This window comes from Arvicanthis niloticus, chromosome Y (assembly GCF_011762505.2).
Source record: "Arvicanthis niloticus isolate mArvNil1 chromosome Y, mArvNil1.pat.X, whole genome shotgun sequence".
NCBI classification, from domain to species: domain Eukaryota; kingdom Metazoa; phylum Chordata; class Mammalia; order Rodentia; family Muridae; genus Arvicanthis; species Arvicanthis niloticus.
In genome coordinates this window covers 2,171,885-2,198,318 of record NC_133431.1, presented here as the reverse complement: position 1 = coordinate 2,198,318, position 26,434 = coordinate 2,171,885, and the positions used below count along the sequence as shown (strand labels likewise).

Genomic DNA, 26,434 nt, shown 5'->3' with positions numbered 1-26,434 from the left:
TTTACAGAAAACTATAAATCAGGGAATGTTAGAGGTTTTCATTTTCATGAAAGGGAACAAAGGTTACTCGTGTATTTCAAAATAATGAGACTTTAGAATATAAATTCATGCAATTTTACATGTTTTCTACAGATTTATTTCAAAATATATACATATGTAAAAATACACTTGGGCATTCAGTTAGAATTAATAGAATAAAAAGCCTGTGCATTTCAGGATTGCAGAAAGGGGTACAAAGGGTATTTTAGAGACAGAATGTAAAGAAAGAACATGTAAATTACAATGTAAAAAACAGACTACAAAATAGCAGTTGAAAAATAATGTAACAATACTTTAAGAGAAAAATAACACTGGATTCAACAACAGATATTCAAAAATAATAATGTGTGTCTTGTTTGTGTGTGTGTGTGTGTGTGTGTGTGTGTGTGTGTGTATGTGTGTGCATGTGGACACACACGTGTGTGTATGTGTAATATTAGGCTCAGATAAGATTTAGTTGTTCTCTGGTGCAAATTTTGGGGTCACTTAAGTATACTATCATATCATCTGGATAATAATAGTGTGCTCAAAGGATAAACAAGCTGAGGAAAAAATCAGGAAAACAACATCCTTCACAAAAGTCACAAATAATATTAAATACATTGGCATGACTCTAACCAAGCAAGTGAAAGATCTGTATGACAAGAACTCTAAGGTTCTGAAGAAAGAAACTGAAGTACAACTCAAAAGATGGAAAGATCTCCCATGCTCATGGAGTGGCAGGATTAATATAGTAAAAATGGCCATTTTGCTGAAGGCAAGCAATTTACAGATTCAATGCAATCCCCATCAAAGTTTCAACTAAATTCTTCAGAGAATTAGAAAGAGCAATTTGCTCAAGTTAAAATTCACAGTCCATGTGAAGCTCAAGAAGCAGGAAGACCAAAGTGAGGAAGCTTCAGCCCTTCTTAGAAGGTGGAACAAAATACTCATGGGAGGAAATATGGAGGCAAAGTGTGGATCAGAGAATGATGGAAACCCATTCATAGGCTGCCTCACCTAGGGCTCAATCCCATATACAGACACAAGCCCCAGACACTATTGGGGATGCCAAAAAGTGCTTGTGACAGGAGCCTGATATAGCTGTCTCTTGAGAGGCTCTTTCAGAGCCTGGCAAATACAGAGGCAGATGCTCACAGCAAACCATTGGAATTGGCATGGGGTCTCCAATGGAAGAGTTAAAGAAAAGACTGAAGTAGTTGAAGGGGTTTGCATCCCATAGGAAGAACAATAATGTCAATACACCAGACCACCCAGAGCTCCCAGAAATTAAACCACCAACCAAAGGGTACACATGTAGTATCCCATGACTCCAGCTGTATATGTAGCAGAGGATGGCCTTGTTAGACATCAATTGGAAGAGAGGCCCTTGGTCCTGTAAAGGCTTGATGCTTCAGTGTAGGAGAATTTGAGGGCAGGGAGGCAGTGGGAGTGGGAGGGCAGGTAAGGAAGCACTGGCATAGAAGCAGAAGGAGAAAGGATTAGATAGGAAATTTCTGGAGAGGAAGCCATAAAATGTGATAACAATTGAAATGTAAATAAATATAATATTCAATAAAAAATTGGGAAAAAGATTTAGTAACTCTTATTCTGAAAAACTCATAATGAGACCCTTCATGTACCATGAAAAACATGGTCACAGAACTCCTTGACCTTATTGTGATGAAGGTATTGCATATGATACTATTTTCACTACTGATATTTCTCACTGAATGAAGCAGGTTCATTTCTTGTTTAAATGGTGTGTTTTCATAAAAGTACAGAAGCCTTATACTGCAGATGCACTCTGAACCCCTATTTTTTTTCATGTACTGTACTCGTCTAATATGTTACCTGATATTTTTAAAATATACATGATACATTGTAAAGTTACTCCGAAAGCCTGCTCCTCTGTGATGGCCATCAACAATATGCAATGTTGCCATTATGCTCCGCACACTACTAACACTCACTCTTGTTATTCTTTTCAAATTGGTTCTTTTTATTGCATCAGTAATCCATAATCTATAATATCCCAAATCATTAATGAGACAACTTACCATTTTGCTAATATCTTAGTTTCTGTTGCTGTAACAAAACATCATGGTCAAAAGGAACATATGAAAACAGTATTGATTTCCCTGTGTACCTTTGTCACAGTTAATTAAATGACACCAAGATAAGAACATGGATGCAGGAGCCCAGTTAGAGTCTATGCAACTATGCTCATTACTGCTGTCAGGTCCATGTTGTCTCAAATCCTCTTTCTTATAATTCCCAGAACAACATGCCTGGAGGTGGCACTGTTCACAAACGATTGTGTCACCTTATATTAATCATTAATAAAGAGCATTGCTTATACACGTACACATCAAAATGACGGCAGCTATGCCTCAATTGCAATTACCTATACTCAAAATTGAGGTTTGTGTACTCATGAATGAAACCATTTTCTACCAAGCCTTAGTCATTGGTATTTCATTAGGCAGTGCTATCCTGCTGTGATAGTATATTATTTTAAATTTTTGTATGACTTAGTAGTACTTTTGTTAAGACAAAGCAGGAAGATATGTTGAGTACCATCTAACATTTTAAGACTAATGAGGTTTCAATGATGAAATTTATCTTTGTATTTCTGAACAGAATTTAAATCTTGTCTCAATAAAATAACATAACACTTTGGGACAAAAATACACCCTAGCAACCCAGCACTTGAAGCCAAGATGGAGAAGACCTCCACAACTAACATGACCTTTCCCATGGTGCTGTGGTAGACAGGGAGGAAGGTGATCCAGACACTGCAGAACACCAGCATGCTGAAAGTTAGGAACTTGGCTTCATTGAATCTGTCAGGAAGGTTCCTAGCCAAGAAAGACACAATGAAGCTCCCCAGAGCCAAGAAACCCAAGTATCCCAGGACAAAGTGGAAAGCAATGACAGAGCCTTTGTTGCAAATAATGACAGTCTTCCCATATTCAGATTGTATATCTCTGTCAATAAAGGGAGGAGATGTTACCAACCAGGTTCCACAGAGAACAAGTTGGATCATGGTACAAATGGGGATGACCAACTTAGGTGCTGTTGTTATAATCCCTCTCATCTTTCTCCCAGGAGTAGTAAGCTTGAAAGCCAGGACCACAGTTATTGTTTTGGCCAACACGGTAGAAATAGCCACTGTGAAAAATATTCCAAATGTGGTTTGCTGCAGGATGCAGGTGGCCTGGTTGGGATGTCCAATGAAGAGCAATGAACAAAGAAAACAGAAGATGAGGGAGATGAGCAGGATGTAACTGAGAATGCGGTTATTGGCCTTCACAAGAGGAGTATCCTTGTGCTTCACAAAAATGACAAGTACTAGAATTGTGATGGTCGAGAAGGACAGAGCCATGCAGGCTAGAGCCATCCCCACTGGATCTTCATAAGCCAGAAAGGACACAGATCTTTGGAGGCAGTGGGTTTGCTGTAAGTTGGCATACTTATCATCTGGACACCTTATACACTGTTCCATATCTGCTATTGAACAATAAACCATTATAAGATATCATAATTATGTAGGCAATAATTGTGTATTTGTATTATTAATAGGATATATCAACACATAATTTGGTTTTGAGCATCTATTTCATTCCTTATTGCCATAGGGACCACTGACTTATGATTGTTCTCTATTAACATAGGCTTGGTGATGGAACAAAACACCATCATAGGGAATGGAACAGAAAAAACATTATTTATAAAACAAAACAAGGAAAATTATGATGATGAATAATATACATCATCTCAGATTATGAAATTCCTCAAACCATAAATTCACTACTCACAGACATAGTTATTGATGCCAGTTGATGAAATACATTATGTACTTTGTTTGCTTTGAGAGTTGTTCCCTTTGTCTGTATCTACCCATAGGCACCAGAGCACACAATTCTTCATGCAAATACTGTTTGCATGAAGAAATATTTTCCTTCTTGAAACTGTATGCCTCACTGACAAATGCATGTCCCTGTCATTGTGGTGAGATCTCTTCCTTCCCAACTACACATTAAAGCTATAAGGCATGAAGATTATGGATATTTACATTCATCCCTCTTTCTTTAGCTAGGCTGGGATTGATGATAAGTGCTATCCACTCTCTTGCTGCATTCTTGAAATCTTCACTCTTGTTTTAATTCTTTGACAGGAAATGCTTAATCTTTTAAGCCATCTAACCTCTTAAAATATCTTTCATTATACAATAACTGTTACCCCGAGCATCTGGTCTTAATATAAAATCAGTAACCATCATATTGTGAAAGAAATGTGTTGTTTGTAGAATATATTGCAGATTATTTGCTGAGTCCAAAAGAAGTTGATATTATTTAACTGATTAAGTTCTAAACACGAGAGTTTAGGTCTTCAGTTTCCATCTAGGCCATATCATATTTATAGTCTGGAGTGAGAAGGTATTCGAATTCAACAATTTCTCTTCTGCATGCAAGCATGTACCTGTTTCATTGGAAACCTCATTTTCTGGGCACTGGACACAATCAAAGCAGCAGTCTGCTGTTTCTTTCTGATGAATTTTCCTGAATCCAGCAGTACATGGTACACTACACCTAGAGGAGGGAACCTGAAGCAATATATATATATATATATATATATATATATATATATATATATATATATATAGTGGTGTGTGTGTGTGTGTGTTTGTGTGTGTGTGTGTGTGTAGTTCATGTATACATCATATGTATAATGACCCATAGATTGCTATGTGGGACATTAAAAGATATGGCTATAAATATTCCCTTGATAACCAGCATTACTTAAATATTTCAGGGACATTTTTATTTGTATTACCCCGAAATGCACTGAAAGTCACAGTACATTTATATAACATGTAATATTATTTATGCAACATTCAGTTTGTAGCAATTTAAAATTTTTCCTTCCTAAACTGATTACTCAAAAAGGAATGTTTACTTGGCATCAGATTCTCTATAATTATTTATAAATAAAAAATAAGAACACTGAGTTGTATGGTAAATCAAGAACGAGTTGTTCGATGAGTATGAACAAAATATGTTATATAAGACACTCATAAAATTAATGAAGTTTTCCTAAGTTTAAAAGAAAACGTTGAACCCCCATCCAACCAACCCCCTACTTCTATGAGGGAGCTCCCCTACCCACCCACCCACTTCTGCCTCATCTACCTGTCCTTTCCCTATGCTGGGGCACCAAGCCTCCAAAGGAACAAGGGCCTCCCCTCCTACTGATGCCCAATAAGAGAATCCATCACAGAATAGGGGAAACCAGGAATGCTAATGATATTTAAAATGTGAATAAATAAAATAACTAATAAAAAGATATAAATTAAAAAAACCTTGAATCTGGAGAAAGATTTCTGTTAATAAATATGTGCTGTACTTAATTAAACTATAAATATGTTCACACAATCAAAAAATTCGGTAATTTACATATAGTTACAAAATTTTAATTATATATATATATATATGTTATGTTTAGTAAATATATTCCTGTGTCATGTCATTGAATAGGCATGTGGGTGCAACTGAACATGGAATCCAGAGGCCTTTGATCCCTATGACCAGATTTACATGAAGTTATCAAATTTTGGTGATTGGAACTGAGGATGGTCCTTTGTAAAAGTAGCAATGGGTCTTAACCTCAGAGCTATTACTTCAGTGCCTCATACTTTAAAATTTAGACATTCTGAAAAAAAAACCTGTGGTATACCCACTGATGTTCCTCCTGTGGCCCACTCCAGGTCTTCAGATATGTGAAGTTGTTGACTCTGTGGGAAACAAGAAAAATAGCTTCCTATTTTCACTTTTAATCCAAAGCCTTGTGGAAAATTCCAAATGATGAAAATGTCATACCCTTCACACTGATTTTCTCTATGGTTCATGTTCACCAGTTCTCCAACAGGGTTAGTAAATACCCTGGTTTTCAACAAGGAAGCCATCTAAATGAGATGCATCATTAGATAATTACATATGCATATCAATAAAGGCAATGCCAAATTGAGAATTTCCTCTAATTTTTCATAGACTTTTAGTAAAGACAACTATATTAAAGTAATCTTGTTTAGTAAAATAAAATATACCTTATTGATAATTAAAATTAATATATTGAATACTAATGTTCAATGATAAAATGTGCTAGAAAAATTATTACCAAATATGAAGTAACATGGTGTGTTTGTGTGTGTGTTTCTGTGTGTGTGTAGTGTGCACATGTTTGTCAAAAATACTTTGTAAAACATGGAAGCCATGTATGTGCAAATGAAGGGGAAGTCTGAATGTCTGCAAGTTGTGAAAATTAAGGATGATTCTGGGTCTTTCATATACATACATTATGCATGTACAAAAAACCCCACAAACTTAATAAAATGTGTAGTCTTAGTCATTTATGGTTATATAAATGATTGGTAAATTAAATGAATAACTATTAATCCCAGCTCATTTACCTGTTCTTCCTTCCTTCCTTCCTTTCTTTCTTTCTTTCTTTCTTTCTTTCTTTCTTTCTTTCTTCCTTTCTTTGTTTGTTTTTTGAGACAGGATTTCTCTGTGTAGACCTGGTTGTCCTGGAATTCACTCTGTAGACCAGGCTGGCACTCTAACTCAGAAATCCGCCTGCTTCTGCCAATCGAGTGCTGGGATTAAAAGTGTGAGCCACCACTGCTCAGCTCATGTACCTATTCTTGAGAAATTATTCTTTAGAAAAATATTCTAACCTACTCATCACTTAACGCTTTTAGATAAAACTGTTGGCTCTTTTTTAAATTTTGAATTCATTTGGTGAAATGTTGAGACACGTTTTCACAAAACTTCCTGATATTCAAAAAAATGTATTGTTTCCATGTAAATCTTATCCTTGTGTGTGATATTTATCCATTTAAAGATTCAATGGGGAGTTTTGTAGTGTATAAATCTTTCTACTGAGAGAATAATCTCTAACAAATGTACAATTGTTTCTCAGAGTCCATTTAAAAGATCACATTGATTTATCTAAACATAATGAAATGTAAGAAACTTTACCTGCAGACAGTCCATGAATACTCCCTTGGGTTCTGCCATTTTCTGAGACTCTACTTGTTGAAGAATGAGTTCATGGTAGGTGTAGGCCACAGCATAAATCGCGTTATACAAATTATAACCTTCATCACTCAGGACCATGTCATATTTGTGCAGTGTTGTCCATTCCAATGTGTTGATGAATGTAAAAGGAATCATTTTATTGCTGTTCTTAGAGATTGAACAATTAAAATAATTCCACCCCAGGACAGAGTCAGAAATGCTTACGGGGTATTTCTCAGTGTCAATTGTTTGCATAAAATTCCTAAGTTTAGCAGTCTCACATTTGTGGTGTGCAAAAGTGACAGTCCCATGGAAGAAATCAAGGGTGAAATCTTTTTTATTTGTGATAACATCCCATTGTGAGGTTGTGATCCAGATTCTCTGAGCACCTAAATATCCCCATCTTCTAAAGCTGATTTCTACAGTAGAGTTCGTGTCACCATAAATGATAACAACCCTTGCTCTTGATGTTGTAATTTGTTCATCATATACCTTAGCCCTTGTCATGTATAAGTGCGTGTTTTCTGGGATCACATTCACAAAAGGTAAACAGATCCCATGCCTTTGCATTTCTTCTCTCATGTCTGAGAGAAACTGAATACCCTGGTCTTTATCTGAGATGATCAGTCCAATCCAAGTCCATCTAAAATGAAGCATCAAGGAGACCATGCCATAACACAAATGGGTGTCCTTCGTGGCTACCTGATGGACAAAGGGCAACTGGTCATGGTCACTTAGGTTCGGATTAAATGGTCCAAAGAAAACCTAAAGGATGCGGAAGAGAAGATGAAACATCCACATGAGGAATATAATTATTAGGACACTTGGACTTATATACAGGTAATGTTACTCACCTTCAGAACTCCTGTTAAGAATATTAAGATTTTACTATATATATATATATATATATATATATATATATATATATATATATATATATATTTCTATTAGATTGTAGACTATTTCTGATAAGTCTGAATGTCCTATAAAACAGTTTTCTCTGTTTGCTTAGATATGATTTTTAACTCTTTATCACATATATGTATATATACAATATATAATATATATACTATGTATATACACATATATATACACACACAATATGTGTGTGTATGTGTGTAGCAGCACACACATAAATGCATGCTCTTCAAGCTTTCTTGTAGGCACATGCAAATGAAATTTAAAAGATGTTAACTATTCCAGTGTTATGCCTTTTTACCGTTGGTGTCCTAGAATAAAGTGCTAGTCTTAAGGATGATTTCCATGATGGTCCTATAATGTCTGCACCACACGTTGGATCTAATCCACAGATATAATTAATAAAATCCAAACTATGGTTTTGTTGTGAATATACTAAATCCAGAAGTCCCAATGTATCTCCACATAGGCCAACAATGATGTCAAATATCAAAGACATGTTGGGTAAAAGATAAGGATTCTTGTTGATCTCCTCAGCAGCAAAAATCATTACCAGAAGAAACTCAGATTTTCTTTTTTGTATTCTAGAACAAGGCATAATAATGATTAAGGGAGATGTCTGAAACATGAAATATAAATTGCAAAAGTTTGTAATATGAGACATGCTATATTTCTGTCTCAATTTCTTGAATACGTTTCATAAACTAGAAGTCTTTAGAACTCCATAGAATTTAAGAAATCATAGATGTATGGTACTATAATATGATAAATTTTGTATTCATGAAAACTGATAAAGATTATTTATATCTCTGTCATCTTTGAACTAGATTCTTGTCCTCTTGAGCAAGGCTACTCTAAAGTATATTTGGAGTTGTAATGCCACAGATAAATAAATAAATAAATAACCATGGCTTAAACTACACATAAATGGTATAATACATTCTCCTTAAAAATTTTAATATTTAAATGCAATCTATACATCATATTTTTATTGAGTATTTTGAGAATCAGGTAATATATTGTAAATTTGTTCAACTTTTATATTCATATTTTTCATAACCTAAAAATATTATTAAAGAATATTTAATATTATCCATAACTGTGAATCCTATATCTAACATTGAGTACTAAATTGTTTCAAGACATACAAAATATTTTGGGGGAATTTAGTAAAGGAGAATAAAATATTAAAAAAGAATCATTAAAAATTATATTCAAAAGCCATTATATGATATCGTGTGAGAGTATTCAAAGCACATTATACATCTGTGTACATTTTCTAACAATCAATTTACTTAAAATGATTATCAGTGTTTGTAGGAAAGAAATTATTTCATCAGTAAGAATATTTTACAGATTTCAAAATAGCAAACTCTCTTTGTAGTAAACATTAAAAATGCTAGTTTTATACACAGTGAAAAAATTATCAATAATATTCTCATGATTTTTGTAGAACATGATGTTAATATATTCAAATGTTAATATTCAACAAACAATAATTATTTTAAGATATATTTTATATAAATAAATTTATCTATTTCAAAATATACAATATGATACAATTATCCACATAACTAGAATATTAACCTTTTTGCTCTTTTACACATCAATTTAATGTTACCTTTCAGTGTGTTGTTACTAGTCAATTTCATAAAAAAAGATATCAGATTTCTCTTAACACCTCAGTCTTCTTAATTCTTTGAGAACCTTTAAGTGATATCTGAACACAGAAATCTTCTCTCTCTATGAAATGTGTTCACCTGGCCCAGGACAGTTGGCAGATTATCTACTACTATTAGCAATTACCTCTCCTCAGAAGTAAAAATGAAAAACATCCTCTTTTGATTAAATTTGCAATTTCAATAGGACTGTTTGAAGCTAAGTTTTTCTTTTGAAACCTGAAAAGTGCATTGGCCCAGTTCATATATTTATAATTTTAAACCTAATTATGGCTTATAAAAATGTCACCAATGAGGATTTTCACTATTTTTCTACTGAGGTGTAGGATAAAACAGAATACATCAGAAATGAAATTCCTACTGACCTCACAGATAAGTATAATAATGAGAAGCTACCATCACTATCAAAGTACACACAGTGTACTGTGGATAACAATTGGAAAACATATTCTTTAAATCCCAAAGACATGAAAATTGGATAAGAGATCAGTTGAAGAGTCAAAGACAGAAAACTACAGGAAAACTCAGTCACAAAAAAAGTAGTCCCAGTCATACAGATTATGTAATATGTGAGTAATTTCAACACTCCTTCCTACATGATCGGCAGGCACAAATGATAACATCTCACACTTGGGATCTCAGAACTATGTAGCCACATTAAGAACCGGTTCTTATCTACAAGAAATGCGTTTATTCTCCTAGATCTTCTCTAATGTTATATTTATTTGATAATTAATAGATATATTGACCATCTAACTGATAGTGATAATAAGCCTAATATGTGACTGAGTATTTGCATAATTGGACCAAAAGATTATTCTGGTAAAAGAATATGAAGCCCGGCAATCTTTATCCACATTAAGTGTCAACTCCAGAATGGCAGGGGGGATGCATTTAAAGAGTATTTTAAAAAGCAAGGTATATATGTAATGTTATATTACATTATATCACAAGTTATATATATGAATATATATATATATCTATATATATGTATATAGATATAGATATTCATGTAATCAGGTATAGTAGACCAGCACATACACAAATATTTCAATGTCTGAATGTATGCCTAACTTTTGGAGACTAAAATTTGATAACCTTTTTATGAAGGCATTTAGATGCATGCTCATACAAGAATCAGTGGCAGACAATAGAATATAGGCAGTGTTGGAGTCTCTTCATATTGAGCTCTTCCCAAAGGTGAGAACTGTGAATTCAAGGTAGATGAAGAGACATCTTTCAAGACAAGATATCCACAAACACTCAACAGAATCCAGTCTCTCTCACTGTCCTGCATTGTGAACTGGAGCCCAGCGTTGTAAAGATAAACTAAACTGTGACACATTTCAAAGTATTAAAATAGTCAATGATGTAATGATTATTTTTCAGTAGTTCCTAAAGTAACAGGGGGAAGAACAGGACAGAATCCTACAATTTCTGTATACAGATAAATATTTCTAATTCATGACACTAAAGCAGGAAACATAGTTAATGACTTACCTTAAAGAAGTAAGTTCATTACAATTATTGTCTTCAAAAGCTTCCTCGAATGTATAAAGAGTAAAACCACAGTCACTTCTCAAATGCCCATCATTATCTTCACTATTATTTATCCTCCAAAAGCAACTGAGTTCAGTCAAACAGCACAAGATGAGAGAAAAATTCAGAAGAAAAAAGAAAATAGTGAAACCACACAGCTTCTTCATGTCTGCTGAGATCTAAGCCAGAGCAGTTGTTTAATTTGTTTCTTATGCAGACAAACATCACACACACACACACACACACACACACACACACACACACACAAACACACACACATTTATGCCTATGTGTCTGTTTTTATGGCTACTGCTGTTTGGATATCTACTAAATTATATTCAATAATTCCTTTCTATTCATCTTATGTCATGTTCCCTGGATACATTTGGGAAAATTATTGCCTCAAGCTCTACATCTGAGGTCTGAAAAGTTTCGATCAAAACATTGTTGAAAACAGGTTGTGAAGATCATGTTCTCCATCCTCAGGTGCCATGATTTCATTCATATCCATGGCATAAATATTTTCAGAAAGTATCTTCTCCTGGACAGCTGGGACCAGACTATGTGTCAACAGCCATATGTGAGAACACAATGGATCTCATCAGAACTTCCATAGTAAGACAAAAGTTGAGAAGGTCATAAGTGATCCTTAACATTTAGACATTGAGTTTAATCATGGGACATTATATCTTCCATTGTCTAGTGTAGGGAAGGGCACTCTCACATGCAACATTGAGGCAGGAGTTGACTATTCTCTCTGTTGATCATATACTACTGTATGCTAGTCATGTTCACAAAATCTCCTCAAACTCCTGTAATTCCTGTCATCTGTAGAATATGTCATCATGCTGAAACCAATAATGACTTGAATTATTGAATAATTATATTGAATAATTGAATAAATAATGAATACTTATAATTATTCATCACCCATCCTGTCCAGTATCAGTACCTGCAAAGACATTCACTGAGTTATAATGCTGATATCTTGCTTGATAATCAGTTTCTGACAGTCAGTGTCATTTGATGAAACATTTACTTGGTTGACGTTTGTTAACAATTCATTAAGAAATTTGAGAACAATTTCATACATTTTACTCAAGGAATGAAAGAAATTAGATGTCATTTATTAGAGAGAATTTTATTGCTAATGTTAGTATATATCTTATATTTTTCATTCTTCTCTAGTTGGTATTTGTTTTGATACAGTCCTGTCTTGGATTACACTGCAACAACACAGATGTATGTCTCTTATGCTCATTTATGTGACTTGGTTAGATTACAATTAGTGACAGCATGGAATATTGAATTGATATGTTTTTTGAACTTCCTTATATTTTTGCCCATAATATCCACATTGAATTAAGTGGAGTCTTTAACTCCATTTTTGTAATGGTTAGTATGTCACTGGCTTATAGTAAAATCTTGCTATGGAGTTTATTGTGCTATCTTAGTTACTATGAATGAGAATTTGTTTCATACTTTGGTTGAATTATGAATTTGTCAGTTTAAATATTTTAGTACATTTGCAGACCTATAGATTGTGTAAATTGAGTGTCTTGTTGTGATATTCTATACTTTTTGTATACTGAGTGATAATACTGTGTCAAAAGAAGTGGAAATGTGGATGGAGGCTGACTCTTCACTCCATTGTGCTCAGTTCAACACTTGGCTGCAAGCATTTGCATATGTATTAGGAAGGGTCTGGCAGAGCCTCTCAAGAGACAGATAGATAAGGCCCCTGTCAGCAAGCACTTCTTGTCATCAGGTATAGTGTTTGGGTTTGCTGGCTGCATATGGAATGGATCCCCCAGGTGAGGAAGTCTCTGGATTTACCTTAGACAGGAGCAATTATGAGTTAATATTATTAAGATGAGTGTGGGACCCCATGCCTTAACCAGGTGCAGAGCCTATCCTCGGTCTCTATAGGTTTTTCTCCCTTTTTTGGTTATTTCAGCTAATGTCATCCCCATTGGGTCCTGGAATCCGCTTTCTTTACTGGCATCTAGGACTTTCTGGTAGCTACCCCCAGTTTTCCATCACCCATTGCTACACACCTCTCTTCAACTTCCTGCCCTCTGTTCATCTCCCTTGTCTCCTCCCACACCTGATCCTGCCCTCTTCCTCCCTCCCCTCCCTCTCTTCCTCCAAATTCCCTCCTACCCCCTAACTCCAGTGAGTATTTTGTTTCCCCTTCTAAGTAGTACTGAAGAACCTACACTTTGGCCTTTCTTCTTCTTGAGCTTCATGTGTTCTCTGAGTTGTTTCATGGGTATTCTGAGCTTTTTCTCTAATATGTACTTATCAGTGAGTACATACTGTGTGTGCTGTTTTGTGACTAGGTTACCTCACTCAGCATGATATTTTCTAGTTCCATCCATTTGCTTAAGAATTTCATGAATCCATTGTTTTTAATAGCTGAGTAGTACTCCATTGTGTAAATGTACCACATGTTCTGTACCCATTTCTCTATTGAACAAAATCTGTTCTTTCCAGCTTCTGGCTATTATAAATATGGCTACTATGAACACAGTGAAGCATGTGCCATGATGTATGTTGAAGCATCTTTTGAGGATATGCCCAGGAGTGGTATAGCTGGGTCCTCAGGTAGTACTATGTCCAATTTTCTGAGGAACCACCAGATTGATTTCCAGAGTGCTTTACCAGCTTACAATTTCACCAGCAATGGAAAAATGTTCCTCTTTCTCCACATCTTCATCAGTATCTACTTGCACTTGAGTTTTTGATCTTAGCCATCTATGGTGAGAAGAAATCTCAGGGTCTTTTTGATTTTCATTTCCCTGATGACTAAGGGTGATGAACCTTTCTCTAGGTGCTTCTCAGCCATTTGAGATTCCTCGGTTGAGAATTTTTTGTTTATCTCTCTACCCCAGTTTTAATAGGATGACTTGTTTAATAGGATGATTTGGTTCTCTGAAGACTAACTTCTTGACTTGTTGTATATATTTGTCATTCCCCTTCTATTGGTTGTAGGATTGGTGAAGATCTTTTTCAAATCTGTAGGTTGCCATTTTGCCCTGATGATAGTGTACTTTCTCTTACAGAAGCTTTTCAGTGTTCTGAGATCCCATTTGTGAATTGCTGATCTTAGAGCCTTGGCCATTGGTGTTCTGTTCATTAAATTTTTCCCTGTGCCAATGCTTGAGGCTCTTTTCTACTTTCTCTTCTATTAGATTCAGTGTATTTGATTTTGCATGCAGGGCCTTAACCTCTTAGACTTGAATTTTGTACAAAGAGATAAGAATGGATCAATTTGTATTCATCTCCATGCTGACTGCCACTTGACCCAGTATGATTTGTTAAGTATACATTTTTTACCCACAAGATGGTTTTGAATTCTATATCAAAGATGATGTAATCATGTTTTTGGGTTTAATTCTCGGTTTTCCATTTTATTCCATTGACTTACTTGCCTGTCCCTGGACCAGTACCATGAGGTTTTTTATCACAACTGCTCTGTAGTACACTTTGATTTCAGGAATGGTGATTCTCTCAGAAGTTCTCTTATTGTTGAGAATAGTTTTCACTATCTTGAGTTTTTTGTTGTTCCAAATAAGTTTGGGAATTGATCTGTCTATCTCTGTGAATAATTGTGTTGGAATTTTGTTGGGGATTGCATCAATTCTGTAGATTGCTTTTGGTAAGATGGCTACATGTTAATCCTGCTGATTTGTGAGCATAGGGTATCTTTTTATGTTTTGAGGGCTTCTTCAACTTCTATCTTTAGAGACTTAATGTTCTTGTCATTCAGAGCAATAGTCATAAAAATTGCATTGTATTGGTACAGAGAGAGGCAGGAAGATCAAGGAAATAGAATTGAAGACACAGAAATGAACCCACACACCTATGGTCATTTGATCTTTGACAAGGGAGCTAAAATCATCCAGTGAAAAAAAAAGACAGTATTTTCAACAAATGGTGCTGGATCAACTGGAGTTCAGCATGTAGAAGAATGCAAATCAATCCATTCTTATCCCCTTGAAAAAGGCTCAAGTCCAAGTTGATAAACAACCTCCACGAAAAAATAGATACACTGAAACTAATAGAAAAGAAGGTGGGGAAGACCCATGAATACCTGGACACAGGGGAAAAGTTCCTGAAAAGAACTCCAATGGATTATGCTCTAAGATCAAGAATTGACAAATGGGACCTCATCAAATTGCAAAGCTTCTGCAAGGGAAAGGACACTGTCAATAGGACAAAAAGGCAACCAACAGATCGGGAATAGATTATAACCAATCCTACATCTGATAAAGGACTAATATTCAATATATACAAAGAAATCAAGATATTATACTCCAGACAACCAAATAACCCTATTAAAATGGGGTACAGAGCTAAACAAAGAATTCTCAACTGAGGAAACTCGAATGGCCAAGAAACACATTAATAAATGCTCAACATCCTTAGTCATCAGGGAAATGCAAATCAAAACAACCATGAGATAGCACCTCACACCAGTCAGAATGGCTAAGACCAAAAACTCAGGATATCATAGATGCTGGTGAGGATGTGGAGAAAGAGGGACACTCATTTATTGTTGCTGGCATTGCAAGCTGGTACAACCACTCTGGAAGTCAGGCTGGCAGTTCCTCAGATAATTGGACATAGCACTACCTGAGGACCCAGTTATACCATCCCTGGGCATATACCCAGAAGATGCTCCAACATATAACAAGGACATATGCTTCACTATGTTCATAGAAGCATTAATTATAATACCCAGAAGCTGGAAAGAACCCAGATGTTCTTCAACAGAGGAATGGATTAAAAATATGTGGTATATTTTCACAGTGGAGTGTTACTCAACTATTAAAAATATGAATTTGAGAAATTCTTAGGTAAATGGATGGAACTAAAAAATATTATCCTGAGTGAGGTAACCCAATTACAAAAGGACACACATGGTATTTACTCACTGATAAAGTGGGTATTGGCCCAAAAGCTTAAAATAGCCAAGATTCAACTCACAGCCCTGATGAAGCTCATGAAGAAAGAAGACCAAGTGTGGATGCCTCAGTCCTACTTAGAAGGAGTAACAAAATACTCAAGGGAGCAAATATGGAGACTAAGTGTACGCAGAAACTGAAGAAGGGGCTATCTGGAGATCATTCCACCTGGGTATCCATCCCATGTGCAGTCACCAAAGGTAGACACTGATGTGGATGTCAGGAAGTGCATGCTGACAGGAGCCTGATATAGCTGTCTCCTTAGAGGTCTGCCAGAGTTTGACATATTCAGAGGCAGATGCTTACAGTTAACCACTGATCTGATCAAGGGGTTCCCAATGGAGAAGTTAGAGAGAAGACTGAAGGAGCTGATAGGGTTTGTGGCCTCATGAGTAGAGCAACAATACCAACCATCCGGAGTTCCCAGGTTCTAAACCACCAGCCTGGAAGCACATAGGGAGGAACCCATCACTCCATCTGTATATGTAGGGGAGGATGGCCTTGTCAGACATAGGTAGGAGAGGAGATCCTTGGTCCCATGAAGGGTGAACATGAATTGGGGAAGATTTGAGGGTGGGGAGGTGGGAGTATGGAGGTAGGGGCACATCCTCACAGAAGCAGGAGGAGGAGGGATTGGATAGGATGTTCCTAGGTAGTGGGGGAATGAGTTAAGGGGATAAAATCTGAAATGTAAATATAATATCCAATTAAAAAAATAAACAAACATATATATCACCCCCTCAAAAAAAGAAGTAACAAAATACTCATGGGAGCAAGTAAAGAGATGAAATATGGAGCAGAGACTGTAGGAGGGATTGTCTGGCTGTGTTGGGCATATGCTTCTGACCCGCCTTTGCTTGGCTATATCACAGATGTGACAAGCCGCCTGACCTCAAGATTTTAGAACTTGTGGGACAGAGAACCAAAATGAGAAATAATCATGTCTCTTGTATTTTTCTTAAAGATGACAAATTATTCGGTCTCAATCATGTACTGGTCTAGAAATCAATACAATATTGGAAATAATAGTCTTCCTTTGGAAGGAGGGAACTGGACATTTTCCAAGACATATATGGAAGTTAGCATCAGATCTCTATGATGTTATGATAGGAAGAGATGAAGTTGGAAGAGAATCTGGATGTTAAACAAGGGTTATTGCATGTGTTAAGGCTTTTATAATTGTCCAGCTAAAATTTGTTTAGTCTTTTCTACAGTATTTATTATAAGTTGCATTGACTATATGCTTTCTAATTGTGTTAGTGTGTTGAAAACTGACATACCTTTTACGGGGGTCTATCAACCAGATTTTGACTTACTGCTGTGAGTATTAGAAAACCTTAATACTCTGCAAAAATGCTTGAGAAAATTACTCTTTAGGAAATTATTCTAGTACAGTCATCACTTAAGGCTTTTATGATAAAACTCTTCACTCCTATTTTGAATATTCAACTTATTTGGTAAAATATTGATACATGCCCTTCCATTTTGCATCTATACCAGGACAGATAGCATGTCTGCCCTCTCAACATCATACAGTCTGAAGGCATCTCAGGATACCTGCTATAACCCAGGGACAAAGAAGGTAGGCTTCAGACAGAGAAAACAAGGCCAGTTAACAACAGAGATAACCAGATGGTGAGATGCAAGCAGAAGATCAAAGCAAAATCCAATATGCTTTGGTACCATTCAACCCAGTTCTCCTAGCACATCAAGCCCTGCATAACCCAACACACCTGAAAAGCATTATGCTGACCTAAAATCCCATCTCGTGCAGGTAATAGAGACCTTTAATTATGATATGAATAACTCACTTAAAGAAATATAGGAAAACACAGTAAAAAAGTTAGAAGCCCTTAAAGAGGAGACAAATGAATCCCTTAAATAAATGTAGAAAACCACAATTAAACAGGTAAAGGAATAGTCCAAGACCTAAAAATGGGAGTAGAAACAAACAAGGAAATTCAGTCAGGAGTTGGTTCAAACATAGCAGCATTAGGAAGGTTGAGAATCACTGCTTTAAGATATTTAGCATAGAGAGGATAAGCTACCAACATCCGAATATAGCTGCATCACATCTACTGCACCTTTGGCCCATGGAACATCATTGAGGATGCAGTGAACAGAATACCAGGCCATCTATTGTAAAATATTTTCCCCTAGAATATAATAGCATAAACGAATCACAAAACAGTAATATCAATGTACTTATGAACTTGAAAGGGATCAAATTTTATAGGGCTCCATGTTTACCCCACACAAAAAACAAAGGACTCCAGAAAACTAAGGACAGCTGAGAGGGGAAAATTAACCTCCCTACAGATGCAGAGTGTCATTAATTGGTTGGAGAATGCAGCCTGTTCAACACACACAACACAGTTCTTCTCATTTTAGAGTAGAGCTTCTCTGTCTGCTTAATGCTGTGAATATTTAATACAATTCCTATCGATGGGAAGCATTCCATCCATAAATTTTCTTTTCCTACTTTAGAACTGTCTTTTTGACGCTGAAGGACCTGCCCATCTTGAATCCATCCCATGCACAGCCACCAAACCCTGACACGATGACTGATCTCATGTTGTGCTTACAGGCAGGGGCTATGATAGCTGTCTTCTGAGAGGCTCTACCAGCAGCTGTCTAAAACAGATGAAGACATTTATAGCCAACCATTTGACTCAGGACACAGAAAACTATGAAAGTGTTGGAGAAAGGATTTAAGGAGATGAATGGGATGAAAACCCCATAGGAAGAACTATAGTATCAACTAACCCAGACCCTTCAGAGCTCCCAAAGACTTATCTGCCAACCAAAGAGCATACATGAGCTGGTCTGTGTCCCCTAGTGCATATGCAGCAGAGGACTACCTTGTCTGGCCTCAGTGAGAGAAGATGTGACAAATTCTGTAGAGACTTGATGCACCAGGAAAAAGGAATGCTGGACCATCAAAGATCTTAAAAATAAGCCATTTATACATTTGTTAAAAGACTTCCAAGAAGACACAATTTTATGAAACCAAACTCACAGTGGCTGATATAAATTTTGTTGCTTGGAGTTACAGACAATCTGGGCCTTAATATATAAAATTTATATGGAGTATTTAGATTTCTATTTTGATGTGTTCCATATTAGTATTGGTCAAAACATAGACCAATCAAGCTTGAAGGGAATAGAGGACTCATCGAAGAAAGGTGAGTTTAATGGTTTGAAGGTTCTATAGGGACAACCTGGAAGAATTTTTCCAAGTAAAACTGCTTAGCTCTATACTTTGAATGTTACTGAAGTATCATACCATGCTAACTGTGACTCATTGTGTGAAAAATCTTCTGTGTAATCAAGTAATAACCGGTCAGATTTTGTTTAAATAAATTAAGTGGAATTTTTATCTCCTACTCTCACAATCGAGTGAATAGTCCATCTCCATAGATATAATGGACAGAGTTGCTCATTAATTTTAGTGAAGAAACTGAATTTATGGTTTGGATACCTGGATGTACAATGACCATCACATTGCCTTCCAAGTATGTCAGTCATAAAAGAGGAAGTTTTTCATCGATGTAGAGTGATGATGTCATATATCATAACTACTTCAGTGCTTTGAATAAATCTTATCTCTGTGCTGCACTTAAAATGTTTTAACTGATTGGAGAAACCATGAACAGCATCCAACTAATGGGAAAGAAACAGGACTAGAAGTTTTCACTAACAAATGGTGCCAAATATTTAATTAAAATACAACACCAAAACTTCAAATATTATTCTATAAAATAAAAAGTGTACAGAAACTATCACATGTAGCATATACCCCAATATAGTATCAGATATCTGACATAAACAAGAAATAAAGACACAACAAACCAGAAGAAAACTATGGAATAAGATCTGTTAAACACTAAAGCAAAATTTTATTTTAAATACTTATCAAATATTGTAGTGAATATCTGAAGATTGCCTGCCAATATAATAAAGAACATGAGAAAAAGAAACCTAAGCTTTTCCTTCATTACCATGAAGGATCCTGTGGTGTGTGGTGTCTATTCTTTTCAACATGCTATCAACAACATGAGCTTTAGGCAAAAAGAGGAAGTTCAAGAAACAATATTTGTGTCCCAAACAAAATAGAGGATGTCTCTATAGAAAATGACATGGAGGGCTCATCACTCAATCTTGACAAAAGCAAATACAACATTATTGAAAGGCCTGAATATTTAGCTTGTAGGCTTGATGTATTGAGTACTTTATGGATCTTAGTTCAATGCTCTTGAACAACAAATGATTTCCCAAAGACATTCATTGCTTAGGATGGCATTTGATTAGCTCTCGAAATGACCTGAAGAGCCAGCTTCCGCAGTAGAAGGCATATTCCCAATTCATTTGACATAGCATTATTATGTAGAATACAAAATGGATAGGAAATCACAAACATCAAAACATGAAATTCAACCAATCAGTAAATATGCAAAAGTAATAAAAATATTTAACCTGACAAGATATAGGCCAGCCAAAGTATGAAACATCCTAATTCATAGTAACTAAGAAAGTGCAATAAACTCCATAGCAAGATGATGTTATACCCAGTGAAGTACCAACAATCCAGAAAATGTATCCAGTGATGATGCCTAGATGGAGTCAAATATCCCACGTCATTTCTAGTGGGAATGGAATTCAGTGTATCTAATATGGACATGAGTATAAGAGAGATCAAAAATTACAAATCAAATTCTATGCTCCATCTATGTCACTCATTGTAATCTGACCAATTTACATAAATTCACAAATCAGACATACATCTGTGTTGTTGCAGTGTAATTCAAGACATTTCTGTATCAAAAATACCTACTAAACGTGTATGAAAGACATAAGGAATATACTAAAATTAGGAATAAAATTCTTCATAAATGACAATGAAATTCAATTCTCTCATTTCATTTGAAGAAAATATATGTATTAATCATTATAATAATTAGTCTTAATGAGGTGTAAACAAAATAAACTGATGAAATGATTCATCAAAAGTCACTGACCACCAGGGACTGAAGATCAGGCAAGAGATCAGCATTATAAGTCTGTAAATGTCTGCACAGGTACTGATAATGGACAGGATTCATTTTGAAGAGATTTTGCAAACATGAGAAACACAGAAGAGTATATGAACAACAAAGAGCATGCTCAACTACTGGCTCACTTGTGCATGTGAGTCTTTCCTTCCCTAGCTTAGTTAATGGAAGAGATAATATCCCTTGATTCAACTCAAAGTCTGAGTAACACAGGACAGTTATGATCTTCTCGGCTCTTGTCTTACTATTGAGGTTCTGATGAAATTCATTATCATGATTGCCAATTGTGTTCATACATGTAGCTGTTGACACATGGTCTGGCTCAAGATATTCAGGAGATTTCCCCTGGTGTGTATGCCATTGATGAGAATGAAATCACGGCACCTGAAGATAAAGAACATAATCTTCACAACATGTTTTCAGAAATGTTTTAATCAAAAGGTTTCAGAACTCAAATGTAGAGCTTGAGGCCAGAATGTTCCCAATGTATCCAGGGAGCATGGCATAGAATGAATGGAAAGGAACTGTTGAATATAATTAAGTGGATCTCCAGATATCAGTAGCCTTAAAAAAGACACATAGTGTAAATGTGTGTGATGTTTGTTTGCATAAGAAATGGATTTCACTTTGATTTTTTTCCTTTATTTTCTTTCTTGACCAAGTCATCATTGAGTAGAGCATTGTTCAGTTTCCACTTGTATGTGGGGTTTCCATTGTTTATTCTGCAGCAAGAGAATGTCTTCTATATTCTTCAGTATTCTAGTATTCCCACTGCAGAAATGATGAAGAGAGACAGAAACACATGTTTCTCAGAATAGTTAAACTTTCAGGAAACAGATCAGTATGAATGACTGCAGAGCTCAGGCAATTTGTCTTGCATCTCCAAATGTTCTCTAGAAGAGTGTTGAGATACCTGACAGAAGCCAGGTGAACCATTTGAGGGTGTGCATCTCAGGGAGTGGCAAAGACGGGAGCTTCTGTTAGAACTGACATTGGGCTGCCTGACTATAGCCACTGGTTCTGACATTAGGATGGACAGATCACTGTAGAGAAAGCTGATAATACAATGGTTTTTCCTATAACCTATGAGAAGAAGGAATGTCTGAATTTATCTACATAACTATCTACCTACCCATCAGTCTCTCTCATATCATTATTAAAGACCAGCCTTAGTCCATGGTGGTCTGACAGGTGCAAGAAATTATTTCAATCTTTTTGTATCTGTTGAGACCTGTTTTGTGACCAAATATATGGTCTATTTTGGAGAAGGGACCATGAGGTGCTGAGAAAAAGGTATATTCTTTTGTTTTAGAATGAAATGTTCTATAGATATCAGTTAAACCCATTTGGTTCATAATTTCTGTTAGTTTCATTTTGTCTCTGTTTAGTTTCTGATTCCATGATCTGTCCATTGCCAAGGCTCATGAATAAGAAAGACCAAGTGTGGATGCCTTGTTCCTACTTAGAAAGAGTAACAAAATACTCAAGGGAGCAAATATGGAGCATATGTGTGGGACAGAAACTGAAGGACGGGCTGTCTCGAGACCATTCCACCTGGGTATCTATCCCATGTGCAGTCACCAAGGGTAGAGGCTGATGTGGATGTCAGGAAGTGCATGCTGACAGCAGCCTGATGCAGCTGTCTCCTTAGCGGTCTGCCAGAGGCTGACATATTCAGAGGCAGATGCTCACAGCTAACCACTGATCTGATCAAAGGGTTCCCAATGGAGAAGTTAGAGAGAAGACTGAAGGAGCTGAAAGAGTTTGTGGCCCCATGAGGAGAGCAACAATAGCAACCAACCAGAGCCCCCCCCAGGGTCTAAACCACCAGCCTGGGAGCAAATAGGGAGGAACCCATGACTCCATCTGATTATGTAGGAGAGGATGGCCTTGTCAGACATAGGTAGAAGAGGAGATCCTTGGTCCCATGAAGGCTGAACACCAAGCAGAGGTAATTTGAGGCTGGGGAGGTGGGAGTGGGGGGGGGTGGATGGGGACACATGCTCATAGAAGCTGGAGGAGGGGCGATGGGATGGAAAGTTCCTGGGTGATGGTGAGAATGAGGTAAGCGGATACAATCTCCAAGTTACCTTCTTCTGTCTGCCTCTTGCTTTTTATATGTCTCATTTCTAAGTCACGCCTTTAAGTCACATCTTTAAGTTTTGTCTCTAAATCACACTTTTAAGTCATGCCTTTAAGTCACCCCTTTAAGTCTCACACCTTTAAGTCTCACACACCCAAGTGAAAATCCTGAGTATCTAAAACAAGATGTTATCAGAGTGTGCTCAGCTGTTGTAGGCTGATGTAATCAAGCCTCTTGTCAGGGTAGATGGCTCAAGATGGCTACAAGGATGATAGCTGCCTTCTGTTGGCTCCCCAGATCCATTGACAGGTGCCTACAAGTAAATGTGAACAGCATGCATTTATGAATGCACTGCTACACAAACACACACACATTGTGTATATATATTACATCCATATATATACAATATATATATGTATGTATATATCATATATTATATATAACATATATATAATTAAGAATTTAAAAAACAGATTAAAGTTGTATTGCACAAATGAACAAAACTGTTTTCTAGAACATTCAAACTTGTTAGGAATAGTCTAGAATCTAGTAGGAGTAATACACAATATTTATAATATAATCTTACTATCCTTAATAGGAGTAATCAAAGGTGAGTAATACTACTTGTATAAAAGTCCAAGTATGCTAACAATCATATTCCTCATGTGGTTGTTTCATTATCTTTTCTACATCCTTTAGGTTTTCTTTGGACCATTTAATCCTCACTTAAGTGACCATGACCAGTTGCCTTATGTCCATCAGGTAGCCACCAAGGACACACATTTTTCCCATGGTATGGTCTCCTTGATGCTTCATTTAAGATGGACTTGGATAGCACTGCTCATCTCAGATGATGACCAGAGTATTCAGTTTCTCTCACTTTTGAGAGAAGAAATGCACAGGCATGGAATCTGTTTAGCTTTTGTGAATATGATCCCAGAAATCATGTAGATATACATGACATGGGCTAAGATAAATACATTATGACATCTTCAGCCAAGATTGTTATTATTTATGGTGAAATGAACTCTACTCTAGGAGTCAGTTTTAGAAGATGGGGGTATTTAAGTGCTCAGAAAATCTGGATCATGACCTCACAATGGGATGTCATCACAAATAAAAAAAAAATCAGCCTAGATTTCTTCCATGGAACTGTTAATTTTGCATACCACAAAGGAGAGATTGCTAATTTAGAAATTTTATGCAAACGATGAACACTGGTAAACACCCAGTAAACATTTCTGAGTCTATACAAGGGTAGAATTACTTAAGTTGTTCAATCACTAAGAACAGTAACAAAATGGATCATTTTACGTTCAAAACCACATTGGAATTGTCAGCAGTGCACAAATATGACCTGGTTCTGAGTGATGAAAGTTACAATTTGTATAATGTTGTGTATGATGTGTATGCTGTGGCCCACACCTACCACAAACTCATCTTTCAACAAGTAGATTCTCAGCAAATGGCAAAACTCACTGACTGTGTGCGGGTAAAGTTTCTTACATTTCATTATGCTTAGATATATCAATGTCATCATTTAAATAAATGCAGAGAAACAACTGTACATTTGTTAGAGATTATTCTCTCAGTGGAAACATTTCTACACTGCAGAACTCCTTAATGAATCTTTTACATGGATAAATATCATGCACAAGGATAACATTTAATAGGAAGCAATACATATCTTATGATTATCAGTGAGTTTTATGAAAATGTGTCTCAACATTTCACCAAATGACTTCAAAATTTAAAATAGAAGCCAAGAGTTCTATTATAAAAGCATTAAGTGATGATTAGACTAGAATATTTTTCTTAAGAAATAATTCTGAATAATAAGTACATGTGCTGTGATTAATAGTTAATCATTTAAACTCACAATTTAAAAACTGTAAATGATTAATTAAGACTGCACATTTTATTAAGTATGTGTATACTGTAGGTAAATGAAAGGCCTACAACCATTCTTTATTTTTACAATTTCAGATATTCAGACTTCCTCTTCATTCTCATATACATGGCTTCATTCTTTAAAAAGTATTTTTGACAAATGTGTATAAACATAAACATACATACTCACACACTCAACACACAATGTTACTTGTTATCTGGCAATCATTTTTTCTAACATATTTTACCATCAAAAATTAATATGAAGTATATTAACATTCAATTATCCATGGGGTATATTTTATTTTACTACACAGTATTACTTTAATACAGCTGTCTTTTCTGAAAGTCATTAAAAAATTAGATGACATTCTCAATTTGGCATTCCCTTTATTGATATGAATATGTAAGCATCTAATGATGGATCTCTTTTAAGTGACTTCCATGCTAAAAACCCGGGTATTTACTAACCCTGTTGGAGAACTGGAGAACATGAATCATAGAGAAAAATCAGTGTGCAGAGTATGACATTTTTATCATGTGTAATTTTCCACAAGGCCTTGGATTGAAAGTAAAAATAGGAAGCTAGTTTCCTTGTCTTCCACAGAGTCAAGAAATTCATAATTGGAAGACTTGGAGTGGGCCACAAGAAGAGATTCAGTGGGTTCATCACAGTTTTTACTTTCTTGAAAATATCAAAATTTTAAAATATGAGGTATTGAAGTAAGAGCTCTGTGGTTAAGGCCAATTGCTACTCGTGCAAATGACCATTCTCCATTACAAGTACCAATATTTGATAACATTCAACTTCATGTAAATCCAGTTATAGAAATCAAAGGCCTCTGGATTCTATGTTTAATTGCATCCACCTACCTATTCATCTCATACTACATGAATATATTTATTAAATTTATAGTTATATATACATATATATATGTATATATATAATTAAAATTTTGTAACTCCATATAAACCATGAAATTTTCTGATTCTGTGTTAACATATTTATAACCTAATTAGTATAGCAGGTATTCATTAATAGAAATTTTTCTCCAAATTTAAGGTTTTCTTACTTTTAATTTATATATGTTTATTAGTTTTTTTTATTTATTTACATTTTAAATGTTGTCCAGGTTCCCCTACTCTTCAGAAGATTGCCTTATTTGACATCAATGGTTGGAGACTCCTTTGGTCTTGTGGAGGA

At 35.7% G+C, this 26,434-nt stretch overlaps 1 protein-coding gene and 1 pseudogene across 2 annotated transcripts; one reads left to right on the top strand and one right to left on the bottom strand.

Moving 5' to 3' along the window:
- Positions 1-2,626: 2,626 nt before the first annotated feature.
- On the bottom strand, positions 2,627-11,403 carry LOC143437311 (vomeronasal type-2 receptor 116-like). Of its 2 annotated transcripts, none has more exons than XM_076922115.1 (6): positions 11,198-11,403; positions 8,320-8,602; positions 7,062-7,865; positions 5,762-5,986; positions 4,504-4,627; positions 2,627-3,531 (listed from the first exon to the last, which is right to left on the bottom strand). In XM_076922115.1, exons 1-6 carry the CDS (start codon positions 11,401-11,403, stop codon positions 2,627-2,629), a joined length of 2,547 nt encoding a protein of 848 aa, XP_076778230.1. The 2 variants fall into 2 exon arrangements, with proteins under 2 accessions (XP_076778230.1, XP_076778231.1); XM_076922116.1 differs by having other exon boundaries at positions 2,627-3,528.
- Positions 11,404-23,184: 11,781 nt separating this feature from the next.
- Positions 23,185-25,920, top strand: LOC143437257 (vomeronasal type-2 receptor 116-like; annotated as a pseudogene).
- The last annotated feature ends 514 nt before the right edge of the window (positions 25,921-26,434 follow it).